The 16,548-nt window shown below is 31.4% G+C and overlaps 1 protein-coding gene across 2 annotated transcripts in view; it reads left to right on the top strand.

Annotated features, from left to right (window-relative positions):
• Prip (aquaporin prip) overlaps nucleotides 1-16,423 on the top strand; it is a 28,395-nt gene extending 11,972 nt beyond the window's left edge. For both annotated transcript variants that reach the window (XM_085192822.1, XM_085192823.1), the window contains exons 2-7: nucleotides 6,199-6,287; nucleotides 6,590-6,714; nucleotides 7,098-7,367; nucleotides 9,444-9,608; nucleotides 13,573-13,704; nucleotides 14,506-16,423. In XM_085192822.1, coding sequence (XP_085048948.1) covers nucleotides 6,200-6,287; nucleotides 6,590-6,714; nucleotides 7,098-7,367; nucleotides 9,444-9,608; nucleotides 13,573-13,704; nucleotides 14,506-14,544 — 819 coding nt within the window. In that variant the 5' untranslated portion in view covers nucleotide 6,199 and the 3' untranslated portion in view covers nucleotides 14,545-16,423. The remainder of the gene's footprint in view (nucleotides 1-6,198; nucleotides 6,288-6,589; nucleotides 6,715-7,097; nucleotides 7,368-9,443; nucleotides 9,609-13,572; nucleotides 13,705-14,505) is intronic.
• The last annotated feature ends 125 nt before the right edge of the window (nucleotides 16,424-16,548 follow it).

Genomic DNA, 16,548 nt, shown 5'->3' with positions numbered 1-16,548 from the left:
TGATGATTACATACTTATACATATAACTCAAAGATTAGGTAAACATTCTTGTTCAGATAAAAATGGCCGACACATTTATTTTTTGATTAATTTTATAGTAAAATTGAATGACATATCGTATAGTACCTACAGTAAACATTACCAAAATTTTGTTAATATATTTATAGACCATTTTATCACTACATAATGTAATCCACACATATTTACTTGTCTAACGCAAGTGTGACGCCAGAGCGCTGAACTTCAAAGAGATTATAAAATTTCCTCAAACAATTTTCTTTACGATAAGTTAATTAAAATTGTGATTTAATACACATTCGAGGCCAGTCGCAGGGGCACAGGTGTGTGACGTAACCGCGACAGGTTCTAGGTTCTATTCCCATTCGATGAAATTAAATATTTAATATTATCAACACGAAATGCCCTTAGAATTCGGTGGAAAGTAGGGAACATAGCATCTTAACACCAGGCCCTCTGCCTATGCTATATAAGATGAAGCTGAAAAAATATCATATATAGGTACTGTATACATATGTATATCACTTCTCGCAATATGAAAATGACATTGTAAAAGAACTTCGTCTTATTACGTAAAGATTCTTTTATGTCAATAAAATGGCAAATAAAATATTGTTTTCTTACTCTACTTTCTAGATTTCAAATAATAATAACACACTTTATCCAACCAAAAGAGAAAGACAAATCTGGAATAACTAAAAGATTTAAATTAAACCCACAAGCACAACATAAATAATATTAAAATTATGTTACAAAACATATCTGTATATATCTATTTTATATATTTTTCGCTCAATACTTAAAGCAATCTTGAGATAAATGGCCTGTACAGACGGACAGATGGACAACAAAGTGATCCTAAAAGAAATTCCCCTTTTAAGGATCCCTAAAAACCGCATAAATAGTATTAAATATTCTAATACATTAGATGTTAATCTAAGCTATTATACATACTATGTAATAATGCCTAAATTTAAATGATTACCTATTACGAAGCCCTATAACTTCAAGCATTGGCAGTGCCCCTAATGTCCTTAGTAAATCATGGAGCTCAATATTGTAATAGCTGACTCTCACGCTATATCTTATGCTATAGAAGAAAAATGTAATTTGTAGTTGCCTGTGCCTCAATAGGTGTTGATGGCAGTTTCACAATTTTGACACTGAATACTTTTTTTTATTATTTTTATTTTTTACGCCACACACTCATTGTAAAAGTATTTAAAAAAATTTAAAAAATATTTATATTTGTTTATATGTAACTTAAATTCTAATTCTGTAGTTTTCTGTATTCTTTCATTGTACAAGATGTTGTGAATTTAAAGTGAATTTTATTGCAGCGACTTTCTGGTTATCAGGTAGGTAGTGCCTTTTAACTCCACGCATTCTTAATACAGAAAGGTAGTATGTAAAGATTAGTAGTGGGATAGTTCTACAAAATTACATTTAAGTAAATTAATTTAAAATTTAAACAGTTCCCATTATATAACACGAATTGTAAATTTAAATACAAAATTAATTAAAAATACAAAATAATTTAATTTTGAATACAAAACCTTAAAGAATACTTTCTTTTATGTGTAGATATTTAACGGTGCGAAATGTGTGATTCTTTTCGAGGGTATCTATTTAATATTTCAATCAAGTATCTATTAGGATACACTTCTATAATAGTGAATGGACACTTACATATTAGATACAATTACGTATTCTGTTTGTGTACTAAATATGTTTTCTTATAAGTTTAAACTTCATTAATTTTCTGTAGTCAGCTTCGAATTATAATAGACGGGTACTGTATACTATATACAGTACTACTATATACTGTATACTATATACTATATACAGTACTGTATACTATATAATATATAGGTGTAATATGTATATACATAGAATGTAGAGCTAATCTATCTTCTTTGAAATAAATAAAAATATGTCAATTTTGATGTAAAAGGTGTCGTTAGAAATGAGTTAGATATGAATACAATCAGAGTTTATCTTATCTACAAATTAAATTTAATAACTTAAATATTAACTTTTTAGTTAACTGGGAAGTTTTATATAAGTACCAATTACATTGTCACAGGAAAGTATCTGTTTTTATTTAAAATGTAAACATAAAATAAATTAATATTATAATTTCGTTATTATTATCTTCAGTTATTAAGTTTTTGTAAACTTAAATAATAAAAACATATAACAGCATTTAATAGCTACAATATTCTGGAATCGTTCAGCAGTAGGTACCTACAAACAGACTCATAATGCGAGTCTTTACGATTTGTATATCGTCGCAACGGAGCCTTGGCCCGCTCGTAATCATAACGTGGAAGCATTTAGCTGCTAACACTGTGCCAATTCTAAATATTAAACGGAAAATTGAAATATTCAACTTTTATATAAAATTTACTTGTTTACTCTTCAATGTTTATTTTTAGAAATACCTAAGAGGTCAGTAGTAGCGCAGAACACAAGCGAGCGTAAACGCGATAGGCTGTAGGTTCGATTCCCACTCTGGGAAATGAAATGTTTAATATTTTTATTTTCTTGCTCTAGTAAAGAGGCAGAGAGGAAATTTTTCTCTAACTTTTTAATAAATTGATTGGTGAAAGACTAATACTCGAGGAAATAATCTAAGGTTCTATCCACAATTTTTACCCAGTTCCATCCATCTATCAGCCTTTCAACGTCCACTGCTGGACATAGGCCTCCCCTAATTCTCGCCACTCCGTCCGGTCCTGCCTTTGAATCCAGCGAATTCTCGCTGTCTTCTTAAGGTCGTCGGTCCACCTGGTTTGAGTTTACCCAGTTACAATAACATAAATATACATATATATTTTATAATAATGCAAACGTCAATAATAGTATTTTTATCATAATATTATATCGAACACTCGTTAGCGGTAGGTGGAGGTCGGTAGACGGTAGTCAGTATTTAGTTGATTGATTATATCCTGACGTAAACAATGTATGACGACTAGACTTCCATCTTTATCGACTTCTTATTTAGGCATTGTTATTCTTTTGATTTATGTAAAATCTTACTAAGACTTTTTACATAAAATTTACTTTACATATTGATATATATATCAAATATGTAAGGAACCTACTAGGTGAATGTTTCCAAAGCACAAAATTTTGCTGCGAAAAAACGTAAGTATTCGAAATATCCGCTTTTACCGCATAAAGGCAATTTGAGTTCAATAAATTTTCTTATAATTATTGTAAATATTCACCTTAGTTCAAAAAAAGGACATATTAAGGACACTGCCATATAATATATGTATATTATACGTATAAATGATTCCTATATAAAATCTATCTAGGTCCTTCTAATGGTGTCCTGCATGGCCGTAATCAACGGTCCCTAGCCGATGTTAACATGATGAAGCCTATAATCATAGTTTTTCAATTGAACAACAGTAAAAATGTTCTAAATTATGAATATTTTATTACATTCAATATCCATTAAAACATTTCTAGAAAATATGTGGTAGCATAGATAATAATTATCGTAATCTACAATCTAAATACTATATAAAGTACAATATCAATTAAAATCTACGTTAGTAGTTAGGTACTTCAAAAGTCATTAAATATAGAGTCCCGCAGACAGACAGAGTTTTGTTACTTAAATTATTAAAAAAATCCCGCTTTTCACTGAGAGAAAATCTGGCAACACTGCTGCCTACATATATCATATTAAAATAGTGTTTCACATATTTTAAATGGAACATATTTGAGCGGGTAATTAATATTCACATTGTACATATTTTTGTTACAAAATGTTGATTTTGTAATATTTCCAGCATAGGGTTCAGCTATACACTGCATTCCTCGTATAATAGGGTAGGCAGAGGGAACCTAGTGTTTAGACAATCCGCTACCCACCTTCCACCGACTACTGCAGGTATTGTGTATTGAGTGACAGAACTCAACGTCACGCTTTTCCCTCTACACAAGAGCGAAAGAGAAAAGAAAATTTTCTTATCCTCGAGTGGAATTCGAACCCACAGCCTTTAGCGTTTACATTCACACGCTTGTGCCTCTACGCCACGACTGGCTTCGAGATGGGATGACCAAATATATAATTTAACACAAGTATATAAAAAAAAACATTTCGTTATATTTTGCACAATAACTTACTTAGCATTGGTTGCTGTCGTGAAATACCTTCACGTATCTTCCTTTGTTGTCCAAAGTTATTATCATAAAGGCAGCTAACAGAACTTTAATCCATAAGCCAATATAACTAACTCCTTATATTACGTAATATTGTACAAAATATCTATAATTTATATTTAAACATTTTTATTTAAATTCACATTTTTAACCGCCTCTCAAAAAAGGAGGAGGTTCTATAATTCTATGATAATGTTCGCTCTGGTGTCGACGCAAAGCGCAATGTGTTAAGCCATTCCCCATTCTCTCTGCACACGATATGCCATTCTCCATTCTCTCTGCCTACCCTGATGTGTGCGTGATACAGTGTGAAACAGATTTAAAATAAATTTTATATAAATATATCATTAAACTACTATAATAATAAAGTAAATACACCCTAAAATGTTACCCTGAATTATACATATAACCTTATTTAAGGTTTTTACGTTTTTAATATCACACTTTCCGTGAATTCATATGTAAAAGGAAAACGAGCATTAAATTCAAAGGTCGGTGCATAATTAACATTTTGAAAAGGCTTAACGCTTAAGTCCAGTACTGTAGGTCATCCGAGAGGCTAAGGTTCGGTCACGGCGAACCACGAAGCCTTGTCTGCAATACAAGTCCTGATGCGCTCAAATATGGACCGCTGCCAACATCTGGGACGTACCCAGAGAATGCTGTTTGCATTGCATTTTCAATGATTTTTGATGTGGAATAGAATACTATATAGGCTAATTGTTACCAAAAAACTTTTTCATTGATTTTAAAATGTGAAATATAAACATAGTCAAACACCCGGAATCACCCAAAATTAACTATATATAATTGAACTATTCGAATATAAGTATACCTTTGTAGCAACTGAACCATATTTTTCAACAAAGATACCGGTGAAAGCTTTCTAATTAGTATAATTTACATCCGGCACAAATTATATTCTCATTTACCTATCAAATTTTACTAAAGTATAATTTAGGGTCGATCCTGTGTCGCCTATTGTGTAAGCCCTACAGATTTCCGTGGAAAAATGTTAATCGGCAAAACAAATGTTATCGATTCAACAAAGCAGCCACCCGCATCGTTTTCAAGACTCAAAATGCCTATCATAATATAATGGCACTAAATAGGCCGATTGCGATTCTTATCGGACTAATTCATTAACATTTCAAATACACATGTGCCTATTGGTGCAGGGGTACAGGCGTGTGCCTGTTGACTCAACAGGTCCTAGGTTCGATATCTGTGGTTGTGATAGGTTCAATCTGTGCTATAATTACTTTATATCTTAAGGTGTCATTACTAAACTTACAATTCTATACCATCATCAAAATGAATCATTGTTTGCAACAGTATTGTATCCGCCTAAGTAATTAGTATAACAAATGCCCTATTAAAATATTCATGATATACGCTGACAGAATCAGTGAGCTTTGTTAGTCTATTTTAACCAAACCCACCAGCAGCCTAGAACTGCAACTAAGAAGTATTGTATTAAAAAACATATACATATAAATTAAATTATAGATAAAAAAATATTATAGACGAAAATTTTTCAGATTATGCAAACTGCAAACTGCATAAATATAATCCAGACTGGATATTTGTGAATTAATAAAATTAAAAGTTTAACAAACATACAAAATAAATATATTTATTTCGTTTTCTTACAATGTTCGATAATTAATTCAATAATTATATTTTCGTACATGAAGGTCGAACTTTTATACCATTCTTTTCATATGTATTCTTAACGTTTATGCGAATGGCACAATAATACAGTAATGACACCAGGTTTTGGTTTTCGGAGAATTTAACGGCTGTAAATGTTAAATCTTGATAAGATGCTCATCTGAAGGTAAACGACATAAGTTCAAGTGTAAAAATAATAATAAAATTGTACGACAATTTCATGCAAATTCACCTGTGGGTTTTCAAATAATACTTGTTTTTTATATCGAAAATTATTACACAAAAATTTTTTTTACTTATTTATTCTGTTTTATATTGTTACAGGATGGGAGAACTCGGTAAAAAACTTGGCTTAGATGAACTGTCGGGAGGTGCAGCTGGTATCAGCAAAGCCTTGCTCGCGGAATTTGTGGGTAAGTTGGATGTTATTTTAATTTTACTTAAGTATGAAATCAGCTTCACGCTGTATCCCGCCCACAGCAGGATAGGCAGATACTACCTTTTGTTAAGACACTCCGTTCCCCACTTTCCGTCGAAATCTGAAGATATTGCGTGTTAAGTGGCGGAACTCAACACCAGAGCGAAGAAATTAAAATATAAACTGAAAACATTTCCTCTAGAGGGATCGAACCCACAACCAGTCGCGCAGTGACCTCAAAAAATATAAAATAATCTAAAAAAATAATAAAGAATAATCCATATTTTTGTTGTTCAGGAAATCTACTGCTCAACCTGTTTGGTTGTGGAGCAGTCGTCAATATTGCGCAAGGTTCTGAAGGTGCCCAGGATATTGTACTCATTGCCTTGGCTTTTGGTCTCGCTGTCTTCGCCATTGTTTCTGTAAGTTTTCTTGTAATTTTCTTTTATAACAATCAAAAAGTAGATTAAGTTCTGTCATAGATGTTGATGTTATATAATGTCTTTAGTCATCTTAAAATTTTTCTCTTAATGTGTCATAGCTGAAAATTTACTAGTATTAGATACCATAAGCATAATAAAGATTAGCTGTAATCTCTCTATCCTATTTCTACATAGTTTGTTTACAATATAATTATGACACAAATTTGCTAAGATAACTGACCAAAATTTGCTATTTAAGATACTTTACACACACTTTTTCCTTAGATATTGCATATATATCTAAATCATAATTATGCAATATTAATTTATATTAAACATATAAAAATATAAACATTTAAATAAAAATAAATATTATATTACAGGCAATAGGTCACGTATCAGGTGGTCATGTGAACCCTGCTGTAACAGCTGGTATGGCCGCCACCGGCAAAATCAAACCGATTCGAGGTATCCTCTACGTGATAGCACAATGTGCTGGTGCAGCTGCAGGATCTGGACTACTTAAGGCGTTTACACCAGAACAGGTGGCCGGTACCCTCGGTACTACGGGACTTGGCAAGAATGTCACGCAATTGCAAGGTTTCGGAATTGAATTCTTCCTGGGATTCGTCCTCGTGTTCGTTGTTTGCGGGGTAAGATTTGTTATTCTAATATTAGAGGTTCGTTTTTAAGAACATTTTTTTCAGCTTCATACGGTATCCTATGTAGCTGGGTAGGCAGAGGGAGCCTAGTGTTAAAGCACTCCGGTCCCCGTTTTCCCGCCGGATCCTGGAGGCATTCCATATTGAATGAATTCCGTCACTTAACACGCAATGCCTCCAGAATTCAGAGTGCTATAACACGAGGTTCCCTCTGCCTACCCTGCTGTGTGAGGGATACAGCGTGAAGCTGATTTATTTATTTTATTAAAATCGCATACATATAATTATACATATCTAGCTACCGAATTGCTTATATATTCTTAGAACGCGGCTTCGTCATCTTAAAGTTATTGTGGGGAGCGGAGTGTTTTAGCACTAAGCTTCCTCGCATACCTAGCTACATGCGGTGTGTTATCGCGTAAAGAAGAAAAAATATATTTATAACATTAGTCAGCTTTGTGGACAAAGACATCACATTTATTTACGTTCAATCGTTTAATGGCGGTGCTTGAATAGTAAATAAAACATTAGCTTCCGTGACGGGTGTCATTAGTGCACTGATATAATCTGCACTAATGAGTGGATCATTGAAATATTCACTTGTTTTGCTAGCTTCGCGTTATTTACTTATATTATATAAAATAAACATATTTAATATTTTCATTTCTTCGCTCTGGTGTTGAGGCAAAGCGCGGCGTTAAGTTCCGCCAGTCAACGCGCAATGCCTCCAAAATTTGGCGGAAAATAGAGAACGGAGCGTCTTAAGACTAGGTTCCCTCTGCCTACCCTGCTGTGTGCAGGATAGCGTGAAGCTGAAGATAAAAAAATAATAAAAATAATTTTAATAATCATTTTGATTGCTTCTAATTTGTTCTCCTTACTATTTTTATACAAGTACTACTACTTATGGAATATATTTTAATGAACCATTGTTAAATCCAAGGCTATGCAGAATTGTTATTAATAATTCTTAGTAACTAAAAGTTTTTCTAGACAAAAACAGATGACGAAACTCGTAAGTCGCAGATAAATTATAATTAGTAACGGATTAGGAGAGTTCAATCAAAAATAGTATGCTTATATATATAAGCATACTATTTTTGTATATAGTAATAGCTTTGCTGAAATATTCTTTTTCTCTACTTAATTTTTTTTAGCGTCTCGCTGTATTCCGTACATAACAGAGTAGGCAGAGGGAACCTTTGTGTTAAAACACTCTAATCATATGAAGACACTTGCGCTTCCCACTTTTCACGTTACCAGAGCGAAAACAATGAAAATATTAAATATTTTATTTACTCGAATGGGAATCGAACCCACAGTTCGCGTTTACAGTTACACGCTTGTGACGATGTGCCATAAGTCATAACTGATCTACTCGATAAGATAATAACAATTTAATAAATTACCCTATATCAATATATTACCAATGAATAATAAATAATATTATTAGTCATTTATTATGCGGAAACACTACGTCACCGCCCGATCTCTCCATGCTGTCACATTACCTACCACCTACCTTGCCTTGCCTACTAATGGCTACTAAAGCTTTTTGTTAGGGCCAAACCAGTTTTGAATGTTTTTTGTATGAAGTTTCAATTCGAACTTATTTTCTGAGGGCTTTGACCTGAAATTGAACACGGATAGTGAATTGCGAGTCGCGTGACAACTACGGATGTTAAACTGATTTCAATTGCTCGAACTAATAGTAAGATAATTTAGATTTCCGTTTAAAAAAACATATTACATCCATTTTTTTTCATCTTCACGCTATAACCCGCATGTAGGAGGGTAGGCAGAGATAACCTAGTGGCAATTCATTTTTAATTATTGAAATAAAAAAAATATTTACACATTAGTTAAACGTTGTACAACTCTATGCTTAGTTTAGTAAAATTATTACCACATGAGTTCAAAAGTGAACTTTAACGCTCAAAACTTAAATTTTTAATAAAAATAAATAAAAAAGCTTTATCTACATACATCAAAGAACTTCTTTACAATAAATAATTATTTTTAGAAGATATTATTTATTATACAAAATTACCAATGTCTAAAATATAGGTTTGCGACGCAAACAAACCTGACAGCAAATCAACGGCGCCACTCGCCATCGGTCTGACGGTCACCCTGGGACACTTGCTGGCGGTGGACTACACGGGCTCCGCCATGAACCCCGCGAGATCCTTCGGCTCTGCCCTCGTCGCCAGCACCTGGGATGACCACTGGGTAAGTTTTAAATTTTTTTATAAAATTGTATGGTATTTCAGGTAATAGAGTAATTTTTAAGTCTATATTTGTATAATATAGCATAACTAATACCGTCGTCAGTAGCTACTAATGAGAAAATCTAATTTTAAAAATGCAAAAGTCGAGTAAAATGGACATCGCCGATTAAACGTATGTTTTATGTATCACTATGCCACGAAGACTATACATTAAAAGTAATTAAAACGCTTAGATAGATATATTACTGACATTTCCTGCTTATTTCGTAGAAAAAAAATAAGATTATTAAATAATATTTAGGCCGGATGATGTAGGATAAGAATTTACATATTTATTTTCTTTTAAAAATATAGAGAAAGTATTGAAAAACTTTATTTATAAAATTAAACACATTGAAAATGTCACTTATTGTTGTGTAGAATAATATCCCCAATTTAAAACAACAGCTCTTTTAATAAAATAATTTAAAAAACCACTTCTCCAATGCAATCAACAAATGGGCAATCCATTTGTTGATTGGTGGAAATCATCTGCTGCTTGTCATTTCAATTCACTTTAATCATTAATTTGCAAAAATATTACAATTTATTTGAGAATATATCACATTACCTAATGTTAAAAGATTATATCTAAAATATAATTATATCTATTAAAATATCTTAATATCAAGGAAAGAACGTATTGTCTCAAGATAATATTCATGCTTGCAATTCTCATAATATTCCGTATCCGGACTTAATACAGTCATAACCTATCTAGAAACAACAAGGTTAAATTAAAGGTATTTTATAGATTCTAATAAATATGCACAAGAACTGTTTAATATCAACAATTATTAAATACGTCATTAGTCTCTTACTAACCTGACTGATCTGAGATCAAATAAGTAATAAGCTTCAATTGTTTTTTTAGCTATACGCTAAATTCTGCATATATGTGTACACACTTGGGAACACAGTGTTAAGACACTGTTAGTCTGTTCCCTATTAAGATAATTTCGTTCCCCACTTTCCGCCAATTCCTTAAGGCATAGCGTGTAAGGTGTCAAACAAACAAACGTCACTTTTACGTTACTTTTTTTTTATTAACACTAGAAGTGCCGAAGATTGATACCCCCCTTGAACCGCCGTCGTGACAAATTTGTCCCATTCTACTTATTATGTTGATTGTTGGTATAATACAAAAAAAATATTATTAAAATAATTCGTAAAATATGTAGACCATATTTAAAAATCAATTCTTATTTTTTAACAAACATAAAAGTACCAAAAAATAAAACACAAAGAAAGAATAAAATATTTCTAATACGTTCTAAGGTCGTGACAACTAACTGAATAACTCTTACAAAATTATAAGTTATTGAAATTAGTTAATATTATTATATTGCCAAAGTAATGCATTAATATATTCTTCATCAGTGATACATCACAGATGATGATGACATTGCGTGGTGATGCCTCCAGAATTCGGCGGAAAATGCCAGCGGAGTGCATAGCACTAGGTTCCCAGGTTCCCTCTACCTACCCTACAATTACCCACATTTGGTATCAAGTGTTTTTCTGAAATTCAAGCCTAGCTCAGTCATCCTTTCATCTGATACCTCACTTGGACTAGCGGCAAAATTTAGTATTGACACCAATTTTACCCCACTTTTCAGGGCATTATTTTTTAAGATTTATACATAAATGTATAGTTTTCAGATTTTTTCCTGTATTAGTACTACATGTAGATGCTAGCTGCCAAATTTCATAATTCTAAGTTAACTGAAAGTACCTTATTAATTTGATTCCCTTTATAGTGTCGAAATACATGTTTTTTACTATATAAACTTTTTTTAAGGGCGCTTTTTCAGGAAATCAAGGGACTGTAGATCGTCATATAGTTCATATTCATATACTCATATGAATATCAACTCGATTTCTCCAAGCATTCCTGAGATAAAGGCACAGACAGATGGATGGACAAAAAATGATCTTATAAGAGTTTTTTTTTCCTTAAAAGCTACAGAACCCTAAAAACTTAGCCATTGACTGCTAAACCTACTATTCAATTTTTTTCCGCCCCCGCATTGCCCTTTCCCCTCCACCTCGTCCCCGAGGCATGAAAATATGTCAAATTATGCCCTCAAATTATAAAATAATAATGGCGGGACAAAAATGACCCAGCGGCAGTTCTAGGTAAATCTCATTTTTTTTCAAAAAGTATGACTGCTATAAAATTATTTATATTTTTAATTAAATAAAGGTGTAAAATTGGTAATAGTAAAAAAATTTCATCTACATAAATTAACAAATAAAAAAGTTATATACAATCAACCTTGCGTTTGGGTCAAAAATGGGACGGCGGCGCTTCTAGTGTTAATGTACTAGTGGGCGCGCGCAGCTTCGCTTGCGTATTTAGGGGTGAATTCTAATATACCTTGAAACATGTGTTCAATTAAATCCTTTTAATAGTCAGAATTTCAATTTTTATAAAAATTGGTCCCGATTTAAAAACAAATCTATACATACTTTCAATCCCTTATTTGCACCCTTAGGGGAAGAATTCTAGAAAACTATGAAACATGTTTTCATATAAATACTTTTAAGAGTCTGAATTTCAAATTTTATAAGAATCGGTGCCGATTTAATTTTTTTTCCATACAAAATTTCAACTCCCGATTTGCACCCTTAGAGGGAGAATTCTTGAAAACAATGAAACACGTGTTCAATTAAATACTTTTAAAAATTTAAATTTCAAATTTTATTAAAATCGGGGCTGATTTCAATTTTTCTCCATACAAACTTTCAACCCCTATTTCACCCCTTTAGGGTTAAAATTTTTCAAAATCCCTTCTTAGTGGATGTCCAGAATATAAAAGTAAACATCTGTCCAAATTCCACGTTTCTACGCACTGCGGTTACGGCTGTGCGTGCGTCTTACCTCAGTCAGTGAGGACAAGTCCTTTTATATATATAGATTATCTACATATATAAAAGGACTTATCCTATTTATAAACTTTGAGGTCATCGTATCAATGTTTTAATGTCAAAAATATATAGGATAGCTGTTAACCAAAACTATTAGGGAACCTTATATTCGTTGTTATATTCAAAATTTATTTAATTTAATTATTAACAGATTAATTAGGTCAATTTACTTTATTTTCATCTGAATAATTTATCTATATTATTTATTATCTCGACCACACCTTAACATATCATAGTATTGTTAAACGTATAATATAATTATAGTTTAATCTCAAGTTTAACTAATCTTTGTTATATTTATTAAGATTATTTGTGCTTTTGGGTGGGTAATAGTGACGACGCTGCTATCTTATCTATGGTGGACAATATTCCTTACATAATAGATTTAGATTATAGTATTAAAACAATAAAGTTAACTGAGACTGTAAAACGAGTCATATTACATACAATTTACAGTATAGATAATCCAAATTACAATACAAAAATGCATACATTTTTTAAAAGTGTCGGTTAACAAAAAGCATTGATTGAATGATATCCAAAATTTATTATTTCCTAATTAAATAAACAATACATTTTTTCATAACAATATTAATAATTTTTCTTTTTCATAAAATATTAATAATCTTTCTAAGGATTAGTGCGTGTTTGTTCATGCCATAGTCATATCATTAATACATTTACTCATGTAATGTCGCCCCCATGTTTTGATGTCACAAAATCGATTTGACGTGATAAAATCAGGATAAGGCTTATGGTGAAATATCTAGTACTTACAGTACGGTCAAAGAGTTGTGGTGACCCTTAAGTTACATTTACTGAATTTTTGTGCATAGTTCACTCGTAAGATTGTGTGAAGAAGATAAGAGAAGTGAAGAGAGAAAAATGGTACAATTAAATTTGCCATTTAGCTATCTTCAGGACGGCCAGGACTCGTTGACCTTACTATACTTTTCTATAAAAGCTTTTATTTCATTTTATGTATAATACATCAGGTATACTGGGCGGGACCGATAGCTGGCGGTGTGGCCGCGGCACTGCTCTATGTTCACGGCTTCGCGGCGCCTCCACCGGACTCGAACTCGCTCTCTCCTCGGTACCGCCCGGTCGCTGCTGATGAAAAAGAGGTAATTACATTTACTATTCATTATTTAGTTATTCATATCTTATTTTTAAAGCGAAATGTAGAGACAAACTAGTAGAAATGTCTCTTTGTTGTCTCTTTTTGCCCACATAGAGACCATTTCAAGTGCAAATCGAATTCGTCGTCGCATTTTGCTTAACGAGAACACATTTGCAGTAAGTAAACATTGCATTGTGGCATTGAGTTCGATCACTCAATATGCAATGCCTACAGAAATCGACGAAAACTAGAGAACGGAAGTCTCTTAACGGGAACTTGGCACTAAGTTCCCTCTATCATTTCTTGCTTTTTTCGTAGCTTTTCTCTGTCTTGATTGATGACCATATAGGTATCTTGCTTTGTAGGAAGTACGTAAAAATTATAAATGTTTCTAATAGTATTTATTTTACTCGTTTTCCAAGCGTTCTGGACGCCTAGCACCTACAGCCTGGACCGTAGAACAAAGCGTAAGATGTTTAAGATTTAGACATATACAGTGTCTAAAAACATTACAATTTCTTTGCTTTTAACGTTGATAATTACTTAACCAGAAAATTCAACCATTGTAAAAAATCTTTACTAAGAATTTAAATGTAAAAAGATAATGAAGGTATTACAAACAAAAAGTTAAAGTTTTTGCTCGACTTGTCATATTTAACTTTTGTATTTAGGTATAAAATTTGAGAAAAATTAAGGACTGTACTTTTTGATTATTTCTATAAACAAAATAATTATAATATATTATGGGAGTTTTTTATTTTTCAAATGTTTTTTTTTTGTTTACACAATCTCTATAAAATTCCAGCTGAAGCGCCTGGACGGTAAAGCCGACGACATGGCCTGAAAGCGAATCCCGCGGCTCCGACCGCACTCTCCGCTCTCCGTCCCGCAAGACACGCTCCCACGCTCGTACACCCACCACTCACAAACACATGCTTACGATTAGGGAAAACGAGAAAAAAATCTTTAAATAATATTAAATTTACCTATCAATTAATATGTAATAAAAATGATATATTACGTCGACATTTAAATATTGTCTTGTAGTAAACATAACCTTACAATAACATTGACAGATTTGACAGTTAAAGCCTCAGCAATATTATTTTTTTGTTTTCCTAGAAATAATTGTTAAAATCGTATCATACGGACAAAAAACAGTTAATAAATGTGGTAAAATCCCATTTAAATATCTTAAAAAATACTTACTATGAATCACTTTTGTAATTTATATCTATCACTGCTTTAAAAAAAATTAAATTACAGATAAACAGCGATGACGTCACCGTATTTCAAATGAAATTAAAAAATCCTTAATTAATTTATTCGGAGTATCTGTAAAGGAAATGAGATCAACATAGCAAAAATATTTAAAGGAATGAGTAATAACATTAGTTTTTGTTCTTTTAGACAGGCCTTAGATTTAAAATATTGATGTAATTAATAATAAGACGTTTTACTATTTTATTTCTTTTTTACTTTTCAAAATTTATACAGTAATTTTAAATTTTTAAATAGTACTAGCATTGTAAGTGTATTTATTGTGTTTGGGCTCTAAGTTGAATCACATTAAGTAGTCGTCTTCTTCCAATGTAAAGAAATCTCGTTCTAGAATAAAATATATTTTTTTATATAAAAATACTTTAAAGATGTCTTTCTCTTAATAATTTAAGGATGTCTTTATACTTACCTGTTTGAAATGAAATAAATGATTAATATAACTGCCATTTATCTAATAAGTCTATAAATTTGAGAAATATTTCGTCATATCTTAGAACTAAGACGGTTGTGAAAAAAAAAATAAAACAAACGCTATATTTTGGACCTGTATTAAAAAAAATCTATTCTATAAAACGTTTGTTCTATATATAAATTGTGAATGAAGTTTGTCATTAAGCTCATATCGTTTTCTAATTTTGGTATATCAATTTCTAATATTAGGCACTCTAAATTTTATTACTTGCACTTTTCAATTTTTTAGATTTAATTTAAAACTAAAATTAATTGTAGACTGCCGTGGCGCAGAGGCACAGCGTTCATAAGTGTAATAATTGTGTTCGATTGCGACTCGGGAAAATAAATCCTTTTCGTCTTCCCGCTCTGGATACAGGAGAAACAGCGTTGTTGAATTCTACCAATCAACACGCAATGTCTCGAAAATTGGGCAAAGAGTGGAGAACAGAGTGTCTTAACACTAAGTCCCCTCTGCCGACCTTAGTATGTGCGGGATACAGCGTGAAGTTAAGCTAAAAAAATCACATAAGATCCAATACAACGTAATTAAATAATCATACATAATTGGATAAGAATAATTATTTAAAGGAATATTATCATGTGTTAATTTAAACGTTAATAGCATAATTCCCACTATTTATTGTAGTTATTATACAGATACGTGAATTATTTTAAATCATTTTCTTACATAATTAAATATTTATTTTTTTAATTATATATATTTTTTTTAAATATAATATGAAGACATATTGTAAATATTAACTACTTCATATAATATAAATATTTAAACAAAACATAATTATTATTTAAATTCCGTTAGTACAGACATTCGCAAAATATTATATAATTTATATATAAATTCTGTTAATATTTTTAATACTCCTTTAAAATTACTATCAGTGCAAATGGAAATAAGAAATGTGTGTCGAATAAATTGTCTTAGATATAAGTTTTATGATTATATTTAATAAATATATTTTACTCCAAAACTGTTTTATAATTTATTAATCCCTTTATAAATGTCATTTTATTTTTTTTTATTATTAAAATAAATTTAAAGACTCCTATACATATGAGAGATACATTGATATAAGTTTGTACTATGATATATTTG

The sequence above is a fragment of the Heliconius melpomene genome, chromosome 11 (genome assembly GCF_056956725.1).
Source record: "Heliconius melpomene rosina isolate 202511_hmr_F chromosome 11, ASM5695672v1, whole genome shotgun sequence".
NCBI classification, from domain to species: Eukaryota; Metazoa; Arthropoda; class Insecta; order Lepidoptera; family Nymphalidae; genus Heliconius; species Heliconius melpomene.
This window is presented reverse-complemented; position numbering and strand designations above follow the sequence as displayed.